This window comes from Lissotriton vulgaris, chromosome 2_1 (genome assembly GCF_964263255.1).
Source record: "Lissotriton vulgaris chromosome 2_1, aLisVul1.2, whole genome shotgun sequence".
NCBI classification, from domain to species: domain Eukaryota; kingdom Metazoa; phylum Chordata; class Amphibia; order Caudata; family Salamandridae; genus Lissotriton; species Lissotriton vulgaris.
This window is the reverse complement of record NC_141687.1, coordinates 1,305,210,377-1,305,227,572: the sequence shown is the minus strand read 5'-3', so window position 1 is coordinate 1,305,227,572 and position 17,196 is coordinate 1,305,210,377. Positions and strand designations below refer to the sequence as shown.

Below are 17,196 nucleotides of genomic sequence, written 5' to 3'. Positions count from 1 at the left end.
TTAGATGGACCGCTTCCTTGGTCCAGGTCTCCTGGAAGCAAAGGACCTCAAATTGTAGGATATAATCCCACCATAATGGGTTATTTAATTTCGAATGTATTCCAGCATTGTTCCAGGAGACAATATGGCAGGATGGAGGTTCAACAATAGTCGAACAGGTATAGGGTGGAATTACGTCCTCAAATAGGGCAGTGGTAACATGTGCTAGTTGAGAAAAATCATTAGAAAGGACTTGAACTCCAGTTAAAATCTTATTTTTGGGGTTGCTAAATCCTTCATCCCTCTCACTCCCATGTTCCCCCAAGATATTATTTGAACAACTGTGTAACGAGTGCTCAAGTAAAAAGCCCCAAGACTTGCCCTGGATATCCATCCTTAGGTCTCTGTTCCCATAAGTCAAGGCTCCAGTGCTTCTCGCAGTGCATTTAGCAGTAGAACATGCTTTCTCCCCCGGGGATAAACTCTGTTTATTGCAGGTATTATACCAGCCCATATCACAGGTTGATTTTACACAAGACTCAGAATGGAGTCAATCGTTATCTTCCAGACCACTCAAAGCCTCGAATCGATTATATGTTGGTATGTAATATCTTAACTGCCTGGTTCCCGGGTAATTTTCTACTAAATGCTGGAGACGTAAATTCATTACAGGTTCCAAGGGGTGATAAAAGTATTCTTAAGGTAGTATATTTATATCATGGGGGTTAAGAGGCCCATTGAAGCCCCTCTCGATAATAGTACGTACCAGATGTGGAGCCCTGAAAGTTAAAACAACACAGTCTCCACTTAAAGACTTGGGGGAAGTACCAACCCACCCAATCCTTCAAACCATTTTAAAGTCAGAAAAAAGGCAAGTTTCAAGACCAGTCTTGGTGGTAAGGAAATAAAGTGACTTATTCCTTAGCGTTGACCAGTGTTCAAATACATTGGGTGCTGGTGATGGAACGTTTGCCAAGACAACCATGTACGGTGTGGCTTCTGGGAGTAAATTTAGATTTTGTAATGGATTGTAGAGATTCTCTCTATGGTCCTGATTATTTGTACAATTTGCAGCTATATCATTACGTCCACCTTCCGTCCCTCCTGAGTTTACTCCGCTTGCTCCGCTAACTATGCAAGCGGGGTTATTAGATTTTGGTATAGTGTTGACCTCCTTACGCTTCGATTGCCCAGCAGTAACAGGGTTGGGAGGCAGACCCACAACGTGATCCTTCACTTTACAGAGAGCAGGCTATTGAATTAGTGGTAGCTGTCTGTACTAAATGATGTGTACTATGCACCAGCTCCTCCACTTTCACCAGTCGGGCTTCTATATTAGTAATTTTTAGATGAATGGGTTCTAAGAGAGTCGTCATCAATGTCTCAAGTCTACCCCAGAAATTCTCGTCCTCCGGCTTGCCTGTTTCATTCTGCTCGATGGCACTTGCTAGTTGCCCCGTTTATTCACATGCACTCACAGCCCATTTCCCTTTCCTCCCCAGTGGTTTTGTAGCGGCTTTACGCTGCTTTGTAGTATTTTTACCCTTTCCTTTAACAATATTTGGTGGGGATTCAACATTATGTATGTGCTTACGTTTACATTTAGCCTTTTGCCCTCTAGCAGTAACATGTGGCCCAGTAGTGCTGTGTCCAGACGATGTTAAAGAAACAATATTCATAGGTGAGTCTAACACAGCTTGTACAGGGGTACTGATTGATGAGGTAGGAATCTCATTATTTGCTGCCCTACTTGATACCGTAAGTGTAGGGGTCAAGTAGAGTCTACTCTGAGGTAGGGGGGTTCGAGGGACAATCTACGCTCAGTAAGCTGAATTTCATGAATGAGGGCAGATTCTGCCCTCAGTAAGAAGGCATCTAAGGTCCCTGCCACCGACCTCCCTTTGAAAGAATTGCCCTTTCTCATGGTTAGACCAGTACAAGTTCAAAAGATGTTACAGAAATATAGAGTACAATGCAAAACAAAATACCGTACTCAGTCCAGCATTTTAGAGGGGTGGCCCAGCCCTGCCTCAGACTGTCTCTGAATGGCACCGACGGGCCCTCCCTTGGCCCTTGGCCAAAGAAAGTTTGTAGATAATTTATAATAAGGCTTTCAGAGCATGTATAAGCCTGGCAACTTTTGTAAAAGTTTAAAGGTTTCCTACAGTATTTATAAGAACATAGGAATTGGTTTGTATATTTAAAAAAGATGGCTTGATTGGACTTGAATTTGTATAACTTCTCAAGAATCTATGGCAGGATGTGCATAGCGTGAGAACATGTATTTAAATGTTTTTAAATAACAATTTCAACTTTACAAATCTCACAAAATGATTCTAATGCCTAAATAAATAAAAGTAATTTTCTAAAAAGTGATTTGGAATTAATTGTTGCTGACTCGTTAAATTTTGTTTCATATTTTACAAGGAAAGTGTCTTCAGAAAAACGTGCATCCCCCCACCAGGATCAAATATTTTGTGAAATATTTCATCAGTTCCTACCACTCAGTTCTTTATAACTTTCCCTATAAATATAATTGGCAGTTCTTTTGTATTCATTTGATTTTCTGCTTGTGAGACTAGCAATACAGCCTAACATATCTGTGTGTCTACCCCTGTCTGACATCGCATAAGGGAATTGGACTGTGAAAAAGCAAAATAAATTATAAAAACAGTTACCAGATTAAAACCACTCCATGATCCTTTCTTCTACTGTTCCATATTTTTTTAGGAAAGATTAATTACATCCAAAGCAACATTTAAGGAGATTACTGTTAGAATATATATTGGCTTGAACATCCCTCTTGATTTGAAAATTTACATGTGTTTCTGTTTTGAACAATTAATTTATTTCATACAGAGTTTGATAGTTCTAAAAGTGGAACTCCATCTTTTTTAAGACAAGGAATCATTTTAATTTGTCCCAAAAAATCTTCATTTCACCTAAAAAAAATTAAAAACAATTTTGTTATGGGCTCTATAAGAATGTTCTTACCGAATATTTATCAACAGCCCAATCTAACCAGTGCTCCCGTTTTGGATATTCCCGTGAGCGATGCCTCCATCGGTTCCCTATTGCAAACTACAGACAGAAACACATATGTTACATAATGATTGCTTTAGTTAAATACTGTGTTACAGTATACTTCAAGAACCAATGTGCTCGTAAAATGTGCAGATAAAAAGCTAATACAGATGATTCAGCAGTCATGGGGTTACCACACATCCCCAGAAGTGATTAAAAAGGAGAGCTGTAATGAATTTCTGAATGTATTGTTTCATACATTCTGAATTTTGCGATTATTGCAACAAGTTTCATATTTCTCTATTACAAAATATTAAATGGTTTCTTCATCAGACTCAATTCAATTCAATGAAAACAGTCTTTATTCAGATGCAAACACCGTCCATAAAAGCATCATACAACATAAACAAGGAAACATAGTAAAAACATACAATCCATTAAAATAAGATAAAAACGATAAAAGTAGATACAATGGAGCAATATTGGCAGAAGGGTTTAAGGCAACATAGTTCTACGAGTTCACCCACCTTATCCTAAAATGGACCTAATATGTCAAATGGATTCATCATCGGATAACTAAAGTAAAAATGGAAATGCTGGCCTACAATGTCTAATATTATGACAATTCTTTTCTTTTTAAAGGAATTAAAAAAAGTCTGGTGTACCTCACATAACATTTACTGAAAACCCTAAGAATAACATTGATTGGCCTGACACTTCATCACAGGGGTAAGGCCTCATGTCAAGGTTCGTTGTGAAACCCAGTGGGGAAAAATATATTTTATTGTGTCAGATCTAAAATTAAATAATAAAGAGCAGTCCCAGCGGCCCCGTACATACAAGACATAGTCTGTAGGGCAATCACATACAATCAGACTTACGTAGACAGCAACATTGGCTTTCCCTTACACTTCCCTTAGTCATCGGGAGTACTCACCATTATAAAGTGCTTGTTATACATTCCTTTAACTTAGGCTGTTACAAATTATCGGGTCCATAAAGGCAAACTGTACTCCAATCTTATAATATTCTGAGTCGGTCAAGTGATGAAAAGTCCTTTATCAATGGACTCGGCAGGTTGTACATTACTAACACACTTGTTATAGAAGCATAAGGCGCTTTTTCATCAATGCTTACATTATTTTCATACATTGGAAACAGAGTAGTGGATTAGAGATGAAAATGGATTGTGAGAAGAGATTAAGGATGCACACACTTTTGCAACATTGAATGACATAAAAGATGACTAATGGCCAACAAAATCATAACATTTTAAATAATGTTGAAATGTATTTGACAATGTGTCTATTGCCCATTTGTGGGTCCATGCACATTGTGTCACTGGAAACAAGCTGTGCCTGGCTGATGAGCCCATATCTAGGGGAAAACCAGTCCTAGGTTGCTTCTGTTACGGTTGAGGGAGTTCGGGCAGAACTATTCCTATTGGAGCTGGGTCAAGAAAGACTCATTTGTATTTAGCTGGGTTCAAACTGAAGTGGATGGTGTGAAAAATAACAATAAATTGGGATGCGACCGGAGTGATTACCAGTCACTGAGATTAATTCAAACATTCCATCAATCACTGATTTATATACTCAATTGATTACAGGGCACACACTACTTCTTCATGGATCAATATTTTGTTTTAAAGAGGAATAGGGTTTTCAAGGTAGCATATCCAAAGGTCTTTATTTGTTGTGGATCTAAGAATAGGAGAAAATATATTGCAATAAAGCATGTCATCCGTTTGAGGTCATATTCACGGTGGGGGCATGGGGCCCCTGTCAAGCTCCCTTTGTTCCTGCACAACCTGCCTTTTCATGGCGGGGTCCCACCATGAAAAGGGCGGGGTCCCACCATGAAAAGGCTGGCAGGCCAGGAACTCAAAATTTCTGAGCTGGATTGTTCCAGTCCATTCTCAGCATAATGCATTGTGGCACTCCTGTGCCCCTGCCAGGGAATGACTGTTCCCTGGCGCAGTTGGCAGTCCACCGCCGCTATGACTTACAAACTCGTAATCGGATTAACTGTGGACTGCCACTCCTGGCCACCAAGAGTCTAGCAGTCACAAGACCGCCAGATTCGTAATCAGACCCTAAGAAACAGAGGTTCTATAATATTCATTCATTAGGGTGTGCATCAAAAAATTACACATCTAAAAGGCTTAAAGATGCACAAAAATATCTATAGAATTCTATTATCGGACACACTGTAATTCTTTCATAAAATCACAATGTATCTGTATTCAAATAATACTATACACAAAGAAAATTAGGGAAATAGTGAACAGGACACAGACTTCATGGTACATAAATAAACACACATAGAACAGATTAATTGTGGGGAAAAAAAGAGATGCACAATATTTATAGTTCAAACTCCATTTAATGTTTTGGCATTCTAATACTATGATTATTAAAAGTTGTTGACAATACATTGGGCTTTAAAGATTGTGAATCTTTTGAAACTCCCTCTATTGAATGAACAATACCATTGTTTATAGTTCTGTGACGAAGAAGGGGCATGACCACCTGTGCAGAGGTTTTGCTGGAGTCCATGCTAAGGTCTGTACGTGCGTTACCTGTGCTTACACAGGAAGACTGCATGCTTTGGTTGCCATGAGGGGCAGAGAGTGTGTGAGTAAACTCTATTAGAAAAGCTCTGTACTCCATTTTGAGGGAAGGATATAACCAGAAAGAATCAGTAGCAATACAAACTGCAGAGGACGTCAATGAAGCATTGTGCAACTAATACAAAGCAATCATGAAAGAAGGGAAACAAGGATGAAATGAGCTGTGACACCCTACTGCTAAGGCCTCTTTTCAACGCTTTGTGGTGAAGAGACCAAATCTGAATTGCACTTTCAAGCTGTGCAAAGAGACAGGCAACTATGGGTCGGATGTATGAAAGAATGTTATGTTCTTATAAGTTGCGATTCCAACAATTGTTGGGTCCATTACTGCAAAATGCCTTTCCCTAAAATTGTAAATCCAATGTATGTGTCGGAACTGTTTATCTTACTCCTAAAATGTGTTTTGTGACCCATTCCTAATCCTATTTTGTTAATGGGGATGAAATGGGTGTTCCTTTCAGATTGTGATTCAAAATGAATGTATGTTATGTTATGTTATATGTTATATGTTTTGTAGAGCGCAACAGCTGCCCCAGCAACGGGGCGTCCCGGCGCTAGAACCATAACACAATCTACTGGGAACGAGAGAGGGATCTATGTGGTGGGAAAAAGATGGGTTTTGATCGCTCTTCGGAAGGCTAACAATTCATCCATGCAACGGATGTGGAGAGGGAGGGAGTTCCACAGTTTGGCCCCCAGTAGCTTGAAGGAACGACCTCCGATGCGACAGATTTTCGTCTGGGGTATCAGGGCTAGATGTTGCCCCATAGACCGGAGGTTTCGTTTGGGTTTATAGGGGGTCATCAGAGGCCGAAGAAGCTCTGGGCCTTCATTCTTCAGGATCTTAAAGGCAAATAAGAGGGCCTTGAACTGGATCCGGGCTTCTATGGGCAGCCAATGAAGTCTTTGCAAAGTCGCTCTTACTGAACATCTCCTCGGAAGGCCTACTATCGCTCTGGCTGCCGAGTTCTGGATTCGTTGGAATCTTTTTATCTCTGCTTTATTCGCTCCCAGCAGCAGGACACTCGCATAGTCCAGTCTAGACAAGATAGTAGACTGCACTATGAGTTGACGTGTCTTGGAGTCGAAGTAGCCCAGGATGTGGTATAGGCTTCTCAGTAGTCCAGTGCAGGTTGCGGCAACTTTTTTAGTGTGTGCTTGGGATGGGATGCAACCCCAACTCAGGTCACACACCACTGACCAATTGCTGACTCTATGAAGGAGGTATCTGATTCATAAATGGGAAGGGTTCCATTGAACCCCACCCTTTTGGGAATTGTGTTGGCAGCCTTCAAGTGTAGGAGGCAGTGGCCCACAGATCTGCTCTCACTGATGTCTTCCCAAAGAGGATTCTTTTTTTTTAGAGCAGCACTGATTCTTATAAGGAACGGGCGCTGCTTTAAAATAAGAAAAATCCTGTTTGGGAAGGCAAACACAGGGATGGTGGTCTGCTGCCCTTGGAGGCATTGATCCATTGGTTTGTAGCCAATCACAGGGGTTTGCAAATGTTTACCTACTGAACTATTTTTTATTAGGAAGGTCATTCTGCAATGCCCTGCCAGTAGTATTTTACAAACTGACCTAATAGTACATAGGACGGTTTGTAAGGTTAGCCCTTACCCAAAACTTTTAATTTGTCTCCTTCTTCTTTGTAAAACCTTTACCAATGTGTTGGAAATTCCTTGCCATAAAGATGGAACCTAGAGACTCAGGGACATGGTTGCTACATGTTATGTTATGTTATGTTATGTTAATTGATTTTTTGAGCGCACAGCTGCCCCAGCAAAGGGGCGTCCCAGCGCTATAACTGAGAAGGTAACATAACTAACAGAAAAAGAGAAAGTAGGGAAATTTTAATAAGGCAGAGGGAAAAGATATGTTTTAACAGCTTTTCTAAAAACAAGAAGATCTTCTAAAGATCGAATATGCACAGGAAGCGCGTTCCAAAGCTTAGAGGCCAGCACAGTCAAAGAACGACCACCTAATCTGCATTTTTGGAAGCGTGGAACAAGTGCTAGATTTTGACCTGCCGAGCGAAGGCTGCGTAAGGGAGTGTACAGAGTCAGGAGGTGCTGGAGGATGGAAGGGGTGCCTGTTTTAAGGATTTTAAACGCGAAGCACAGAGTCTTAAACTCTATGCGTCTGATTACAGGCAGCCAGTGTAATTTGGAGATTGTACTACGGGCAGAACAGAAACGTGGTAGGCCTACCAGAGCCTTGGCGGCTGCGTTCTGAACTCGTTGGAGTCGCAGGACCTCCGCCTGATTAGCGCCCAGGAACAGTGAACTCGCGTAATCAAGCCTTGATGACACACTGGCTTGAATCACCATCTGGCGAGTGGAGGCATCAAAAAATTTGAGGATAGGCCTCAAACCACGAAGAATGCCGAAGCATGTAGATGCCACCTTCTTAGTATGACACGAGAAGGTTAGTTTAGAGTCCAACCAGACGCCAAGATTTTTAAGTTCAGAGACCGGTCTAGGGGGGGTCCCAGCTCATGTTGTACTTGAAAAGCTTGTCTACTGACTATGTTTAAATTGAGTGATCTCAACACTTTTACCTGCACAGGATCTTTATTTGGTATAGTGTATACATCGAAATGGAAATCTTACACCAATAGTTTAATGAGAATCTGCCATCAGTAAGCAGCGTGTGTATGTTTTTCTGTAAATACATAAGTGTATCCAATCATCCTGCAGATTTCTGATGCTAATTCCTGATATGTTGGCAGCCAAAAATGTGTAAACTTTGGAGCTGCTTAAATTAATCAATTGCACACTTTTGCTGCCTGGTGCCTAAAGCTAAAGCTCCTACAACACAATTCTATAACTCATGTTTTGTAAATTAGGGACTGGGTGTCTGCCAGACCATGTATGCCTTTCTAGTCATGCAATGATATTTCAGATATTTTGGAGTACTCTAATCAAACTTCCTCCTTTGATCACACTGTTTGATCTTCGGGCAAAGCATTTTGGCTCACAGGTGCATCATTCATAGCCATGTTTGGAATCAATTGGAAATGTGTTAGTCTCCGGTGTTATGATATAAATTAAAACAGGCAAGGAGAATCAGAGAATTCCAGATTGCCCTATTTCTAATATGAATATCTGATAACTTCAGAGGTTTTATCAAATAAATTTTAAGGTGCACTATTTTGGATAGTGCTCAAAATTAATTTGTATCAAGAAACACCCGCCCTCAAATTATTTTTAAATCACGCCAACTACTCCCTGCTGTAAAGCTCAAAATAAGGTAAAACACGAGTGATTGTTGAAGATTTCTGAGACGTGTGTCCTTAGTTGATAGCTATAATGTCACAGTTGAAGTTATCATAATGGTATCAGTTATTGGAAGGTTGCCTGATAAAGTACCTAGGCCAAAGGAAATGGGCTGACCTTTGATGCTGGGACAGTGCTTGCCAAATGAGGACCCAGACTTGGGGTGGGTTCTTTGTCTGGTGTGTGCATGTGTACATGTCTGTACATGGAAATGCACCTAGGCATCTGTGTTTCCTTGTGTCTGCTTCTTTTCTGCAAATATTTGGGTCTGCCTGTGTAGCGCTGCTATTCTGTGGGAAACCTGAGTATGGTTCTTTGTTCATATGTGTTTTTTGTTTATACACTAAGAAAAATCAACACTTTCAAGGGCATTGTTGGCATTTGTCAAATGTAAGAATACAGCATCATTGTAGAAAGTAAAAGAAATTGCCAATACTGCTTCGCTGCAAGCCTTGAGCAAAAAAAGTGAATTGAGAATTGCATGAAGATTTTTCAAACTAGGAAGAAATTGCATAACTGTAAGACTGTATAAGTATAGCAAATAAATAATTTTTGTGAGCACTATGGGCCTGATTAGGATGGCAGGTGGACTCACATCTACCCACCACCCTAACGGAGATGGGGACCGCTCGACATAGTGGTAGGGGTCCCACAGGCCAAATTACAATGTGAAGGCCACTGTGGAGGTCATATTGCCCACCTTTTCCATTGCGGCGGGTGCTGCTGGCTGCAGCACCTGCCGCAATGGAAAAAGGGATGTGTAACATAGCCCTGTACTACGTGACAGGCACCATGCAGTGCCTGTCACTTGGTACAGGGATCTGTTGGGGGGTACCATAGGTGCCCCACCCACACCCAAAGTAAGGGGCCCGGGGTGAAGGGGGCCCACTATGAGCCCCCAAAGGCCATCCCGCCAGCTTTTCCATGGCAGGTTAACTGCAATGGAAAGGCTGGTGGGAGGGATCATCCTAATCCTATGGCGATGCCAGGTGGGCACAGCCACAGTTTAAGGGATAGGAAGGCCTCCTCAGCGGCGGGCCCCAGGAGTCCACCGGATGAGTGGCGGTTGGAGTTTCTGACTGCCACAGAACTGCCTGCCTTCATTATACGGTGGGCGGAAAAAGGCCTCACGATGGCGGTGAGACCACCACCGACAGCCTGTCGGAGGCGGTCTCACCATAATTGTAATGACCCCCTTTGTTCTAATGAGTCTGCTATTTATTATGGATTTGTACTAACTGGTACTATCATAAACACTACTATGAAATGTGAAGCGCTGACATTATGGTCAATTATCTATTATCTTGGGCAATGCTTTTGTCACTGCTGTTGCATCCTGGGGCAGGGAGACTGGTGTGAAAAGCATCTGTGGAGCTATTCAGGGAATTTTTCTGTTATGGTGGGATCTAATTATACATGTCTGCATTAGGGCCAATGTCAACCATGTTCCACCACTGTGTACCTTCTTGGCAGGCAGTCTTCCAGAGAATAGTTCTGGACGTGTCTACTCCAGGTAGAGCCAGACTTATAAGGAACATGGATGAAAGCATGTTGGTGACTCTGACTGACTTGAAAACTCCAAAATGTGGATCTGTGTTTTGAGGTCAGAACGCTTACCCACAATCTGAATCTGTGCCTTCTACTACTTGAGGTAAGGGCAACTGTTAGCTGAAGCCACAATGTCACCACACCATATAATATGTGGTAACCCAGTGCCCTCCACAGGTTGCCACCTTGTCATGAGGAAAATGCCAAAGATGTAAAAAAATACTCTCCTTGCTGGACAAAGACTTCAAAGGACTGCAGAAAGCCAGGAATCAAGAACCAAGCAGTGGAATTCTTCTGGAGAGAACAGTCACGACCAGCAAAAGGAAGGAGCTAGAAAACAACTGAAGGAACACTGCATTGTTGGGAAGCACCCTCCAGCCAGACTGGGGCCTTTATAGAGCAGAAGAACAGGAACACGAAATTACACCAAACATCACATTACAGGAACCATAATGGATTGGAAAATCAGTTAGAGGCAAAGGGGGAGACAGCCATGATGGAGGGAAAAGGAATGAAAACCTGAAATGGAGCAACTGCAGAGGTGCTTACAAAGGCAGCAGGAAACTCTCAGACAAGTTGTTACCATTATTGAGCTGGAGGGGCAAGAATCATCTACTAGGAGAGCAGGAGCTTGAGAGAAGGCAGCACCAGGTGAGAGAGGCTCACTGCCTGCGTCTATGGCCCTCTTGTGGCGTTTTAAAATTCCCGGTGACCCCACAACCATGTACCCTCTTCGGATGTCTAATGCTGTGTTCTATATTTTATCTACATTACATAACCCACCACATCTCTAGTATTGACAGATTACAATTGTTTATCTTTACTGGCATTACACATAGGGTATTCGTACAAAATATTAATGGTAAAAATATTGAGATGCAGAAATATCACATTTTTTATATTGTGACACAGAAATATTGCATGCAAAAATATTGTTGACCAGAACTAAATATTGTTTTGAAGTTTTTTTCTGTGTTTAAATAATACTTTATTCATATGTTTTATATTGTTTGAGTAATTGTTATTAATTTCAAGTTAGTTACATTTTTTATTTAATCAAGGGTTTTAGAGCTATAGGGCAGAAAGTTAATGTAGTATAATTAATTTATCATTTTATTTTAATTAGTAGTAATTATTTATTTGATTATTAAACATGTAAATTGTGCAAAAATATTTTTTTAACTTATAATTCAGGGGCGGGTTGTTGGGTTTGTAGGGGCATGGGATGGGAAGTTAATTAAATAATAGAGTAAATATAAATTATCTATTTTTAATAAAGTAATTATTAATTAATTATGTAAATTGTGTAATAATTTTATATTTTAATTTACATATATGTTGAATGTACGTTGCTAGGTATGTGGGACTATGGTCTTGGAATTTAATAAAATAATGTGTCTTATATTAATTATTTTTAAAAATAATACATATTTTATGTTTAATTGTTTTTCAATGTATATATTTAATGTATTATTAATATTTTTAATAGTTAAAATAATACATGCATTAATATAAGGTATGTGTTTGTAGTGAAGTACTTTCCCTACTGTTGCACAGACTGCAGCTGGAAGAGTATATTTTACCTCTCCAGATTCCAATGCCTTTCTTACTGTTGCACCAACTGTGATGAGAATACTAAATATTACCCCTCCTGAGTCCAAGGCTTTCCATACTGTTGCATTGAGTGGAGTTGGAATAGTAAATTGTACCTCTTCTTAGTCCAAGACTTTCCCTATTTTTGCACAGACTGTAGTGGGAATACTAAATGTTACCCCTCCTGAGACCAATACTTTCCGTACTGTTGATCCGACTGGAGTTGGAATAGTAAACTTTACCTCTCCTGAGTCCAACGATTTCCCTACTGTTGCACTGACTGGAGTGGGAATGGTAAATGTTACCCCTCCTAAGTCCAACGCTTTCCCTACTGTTACACAGACTGGAGTGGGAATAGTACATTTTACCCCTCCTGTGTTCAACGCTTTCTCTAGTGTTGCACAGACTGGAGTAGAAATAGTATATGTATTATTACTAGAATTTTAAAGTTTTTTTATAGTGTTTAAAATTATATTATTATTATGTTTCTGTGTATTTAAAATTATACTTTTTCAATTTGTAATGTTGCGATTTATAATAAATTTTTAGTGAAATGCATTCTTTTATATCGCTTACTTTTTTATGTGCAATTAAATTGGTATGTTTTCTGCATTTTTACCAGTTTATTTGTTACTGTTTCTAATTTATTGTATACAAAAAAAATATATATATATATGTATATATATATATATATATATATATATATATATGTATATATATATATATTTCTTATATTATACAATTATAAAAATACTAAATTATAATACATATTTTAGAATTTGTAAGATGAGAAGAGTCAGAGAGGATGCCCATTGCCCCCTCCATAACTCATTGACCAAACAGGCCATGAGATTCTCATTATCAAGTTTGTCAGCTCTTATATTATTCATACTTTAGCTGCCCAGTTAACCCAAACCACTCAATTTCGACAAAACTGTGTAGAAGCCTGACAACTTCTACAAAATACTGAAAATATTGAGTCCCAAACTTGTGAGGGTTGGTACTGCATGCATCTCTCATCATGAGTATCTAAAGAGGGTGTAATTTAGTGCTATTAATAGTGAATCCATTAAAACCAATGGAGATTCCAATTTGTGGGGGGGCTTTAAAAGTCAGGGCATTTTTATTATATAATAGATTTATTGTTTGGGAAGGGAGTCCGGCCCCAAATCCTCCGTCAAAAATAGTAGGGCCTGCTCACTACGTTCAGTATCAGGATTAGCATGACCAAATTTGCCAGGACTGCTTTATGTTCCCAGCCCAACTCTTTTTCCCTGATGGAAGCTCTGAAACATCGCTTTCAGCAAAGGGCACACCATGAGAGTAAAACCCTTGTCCCACAGTCACCAGCACGCCTCTGATCATTTTCTTAGGCTCTCTTTGAGTTCAAGGAACTTCATCTGAAAGAAACATTGAGCACAATCAATGTCCAAAAGAGCGGAATCACGTTCAAAGAGGAGTGCTCACACACAATATTTGAACTGAAGGACATAACTTGGCTGAAGTTAACCTTGCTCTTTCTGTCATTCAGACAGATCATTAAAGCCATCTCTCTGTGTTGTACAAGCATATTATTGACAGAAGGGATTTCACTCTAGGGCAATGTTCACTTTGATAATCACAACAAATACACTTGTTATTGGGCTCAACCTGTACTCTTGGTTAATAGGCATGTTCACATGACAAGGCACACCCAGTGTTCCCTGGCATCATTCATTTAAGATTGCATCAGGTCTGTATATACCAGTGTATTCCAAAAGCTTTTTTGATGACAGAAAACCGGTGACACTTCCAAAAATAACACAATATCAGAAGCCAGGACAGAAAACAAACCTGAAAGCAAAGGGTAATGTCTATACACCAAGGGGACAAATCACAAAGCTATTTGCACAATTAAGGGCCCTTTATTTGTTTACTCCACACAGTAAATACTGGCACCATGGGAGAGGTGTTTAACAGGTTTGTTAAATAACTCTTAATAAAAGTTTTCATTCATAAAATGGGGATTTTAGTGCCAAAATCAGCCAGCATCTGCATTTATTGGGCAATTATGTCAGGTTTAACCTACCAAAATATAACTGGAGGAAATTCCAGTTGGTGCTTGGAATTCTGACGTGTAAGGCAACAAAGGCTACCACATGTGTCAGAATGTAACTCCTTGCTCATAATCAGGGCCTAACTATGACTTTTGTGCTCACTAGGGGGTCATTAGGATGGCGGGCGGACTTTGCCCTCGCGCCAACCTCGTGGTAATCGGGACCGCCCGCCATAAGGGCGGGGGTCCCGTGGGGAGTATTAGGATGTGCCCGCCACAGTGGCGGCACATCCTGTATTTTTAGCATTGTGGCAGGCGGTGCTTTCTGCACTGCCCGCCACAATGCTAAAAAAGCATTTCAGCATTTGCATAATCAAAGCAGCAGGCACCGCGCGGTGCCTGCCGGTTTGATTATGCAAATGCAGGGGGGTACCACAGGCACCCCCGTGTGCACCCCCATACTCTCCTTCACTCTGGGGGCCCTTGGGAGGGTCGACGGCGTTTTGATCTTTATTGATTTAAGATCATCATCAAGACTGGATGAGCTTCCTGAAATTCACCTTTTTGGGTCCCTGCTTATGGGAATAAAGGTAGAAGGTCTCTTTGGGTTGTTCGTTCAGGTGATGGATATGAGTTGACGGGCAAGCATCGTTGTAGTGAAGCAGGGATGCTTGCGTTGGGGGAGAACTGTCTCTCTTGCTGGGTCAGTCAACAGAAAGAAACCTATGAACTGTCGAGCCAGCATGGTTAATTGGCTGGAGCTATTCGGACGATAAATTAATGGTGATCTTCCTGTATTCAGGAGTTAATCGCTGCGTCCGCGGTCGGGATCAAGCTACCTCCGTCCTCGTTGCACTCGTGTCACGAAACCGCTGGCAAAAGTGGCTTTAAGTAAGGACCAAGTAACCCCCCTCCCTCTTTCTATTATTGTTAGCACTACGGAAAGTAGCAATAATCCACAAATAAATACAGGAAGATCACCATTAATTTATCGTCCGAATAGCTCCAGCCAATTAACCACGCTGGCTCGACAGTTCATAAGTTTCATTCTTTTGACTGACCCAGCAAGAGAGACGGTTCTCCCCCAACGCAAGCATCCCTTCTTCACTACAACAATGCTTGCCCGTCAACTCATATCCATCAGCTGAACGAACAACCCAAAGAGACCTTCTACCTTTATTCCCATAAGCGGGGACCTAAAAAGGCGAATTTCAGGAAGCTCATCCAGTCCTGATGATGATCTTAAATCAATAAAGATCGAAACGTCGTCGACCCTCCCAAGGAAAATCCCCCATCCCATTGTATATAGTTCTGTGGATTACTCCTTGTCTTAATGTGACTGTTCACCGTATTCACCTATGTCACGATATGCACTTTTTCACTCATATGAGCACCTGAAACGTACTTTTACATGTTGAAAATATGGAATAAATATTCTTCCACATGTTACCCTACATGCTCTGCTCCTACAATTAATTTGAGACTAAACTATTACCTTTTTCACTGGACCTATTTAGGCTACCCCTGAACCATTGTTTTCTTTAATATACTTTATAACCCCAGGTTCACTTTATGGGGTACCCTTGTTTTCTGAAACTACTGGAGAAAGCCAGGGCAAAAGGCCCATTTGGCTGAAACTAGTCGACCATTTAGATCAGCGGCTTATTTGTTGCAAGCCGTTGCTGCACTTTTTTAACAGGTTTGTAAGAGATATTGTAATAAAAAGGTTTTTTCTTCCATATCCTTTTTAAATCTTCACATTCACTGCACTGCACTAACACCATCCATCAGCTGCTCTAGTATCTTATATATCTGAGGTTTACATTCTGCAAGCTATTGACCAAGTGGGTCATTAGGGTTTACTTGCCTTTTTGCTATCGAGATTTCAGTGACTGGTATGAAATCCGATCCACATGATTCCTCTCTGTGATCAAGAGGTGCTGTGGTAGGAAAGAAGAATATCCAGATGATGACAGTGGCCACCAAGGGCAGTTGATGGAAATCTGACTATGTTCATAATAGTCAGTCTCTCAAATATTAGTCTAACCTAATGGATGAGTTGTTATTTGTTGTCAAATACTAGTGGTGGGCTAACAAACCAGCAGCTGTACCTTTACCTTTTGCTTTGACCACCAGATTTTGTTGTTTGGTGTGGCGTGGTGTGGCTCACTGGTTAGAGGCGGCAGACCCGGAAGCAGAGAACGGCCCGGGACCACGGTTCAATTCCCGACGCGGCAGGGTCGTGGACCAGGGTCAGCGGACTCGATAATTCTCGCCTCGGTGCCTACTCTAACCAGGGATCACACTCGGCAACTCTGGGCATTAGCTTGCCTCATCTCTACAACGGCCCCCCACATTCGCCGGGGATGCCTGGTTTCACCTTGGAGATACCCAGTAGGGACCATCTCACAGGGATAGCCAGGACGGGTTCCCCAGCGGTCTACTGCGCCAGGACGCCTCAGGGCAGCAGTGCGCTTTACAAGACACATACATTGCATTACATACATTACATTGTTTATGTATTGAATATCATCTTAACATATAATAATTTGATGATATCATACAGTTTATAACCGAAGGATATTGGAACTGGCTTTATCATGTATTTTATTGTAGAGAGCAACAGGCTAGTGTGAGAAGAAGCTCGGTGGCTGTTCAGCAGAAAGTTCTATTCTGTGAGGAGCACTCGATGGGGCAGGTTTGACCCCTTTTTTCTCATCATCAATCTTTTTATTCTTCACAGTTGCTGTGGATGAACCCTAACTTTGCAGTGGCATCGAAGCAGCCTGCAAAAACACTTTGGTTTTCAACAGGGACAAATGGGGCACTGGAGACAGTACATTGTACTTTTCCAGTGGCACAATGTTTAGCGACAAACCTCTGTCAATGATAAACATATTGAGCATCCATTCACTTTCAGTGTGATCTTGGGATAGTGTGCAATTGAATTTCACACTATCACTAGTCAACCTAATTTCCATCACCATTCTTCCTTGCAAAAAACTAATCCTACATGAGCACATCATCTAGCACTCAACACTGACATCGCACACCCATCTTCCTCACTGTCTCTTGACAATGATGATGATGATGTACTTTTAGATGAG

General features: G+C 41.0%; 1 protein-coding gene across 1 annotated transcript in view; it reads right to left on the bottom strand.

The window, feature by feature from the left end:
• Positions 1–17,196, bottom strand: part of SLC15A2 (solute carrier family 15 member 2) — a 483,947-nt gene that overhangs the window by 219,054 nt on the left and 247,697 nt on the right. The window contains exon 10 of the mRNA XM_086957069.1: positions 2,974–3,060. Coding sequence (XP_086813195.1) covers positions 2,974–3,060 — 87 coding nt within the window. The remainder of the gene's footprint in view (positions 1–2,973; positions 3,061–17,196) is intronic.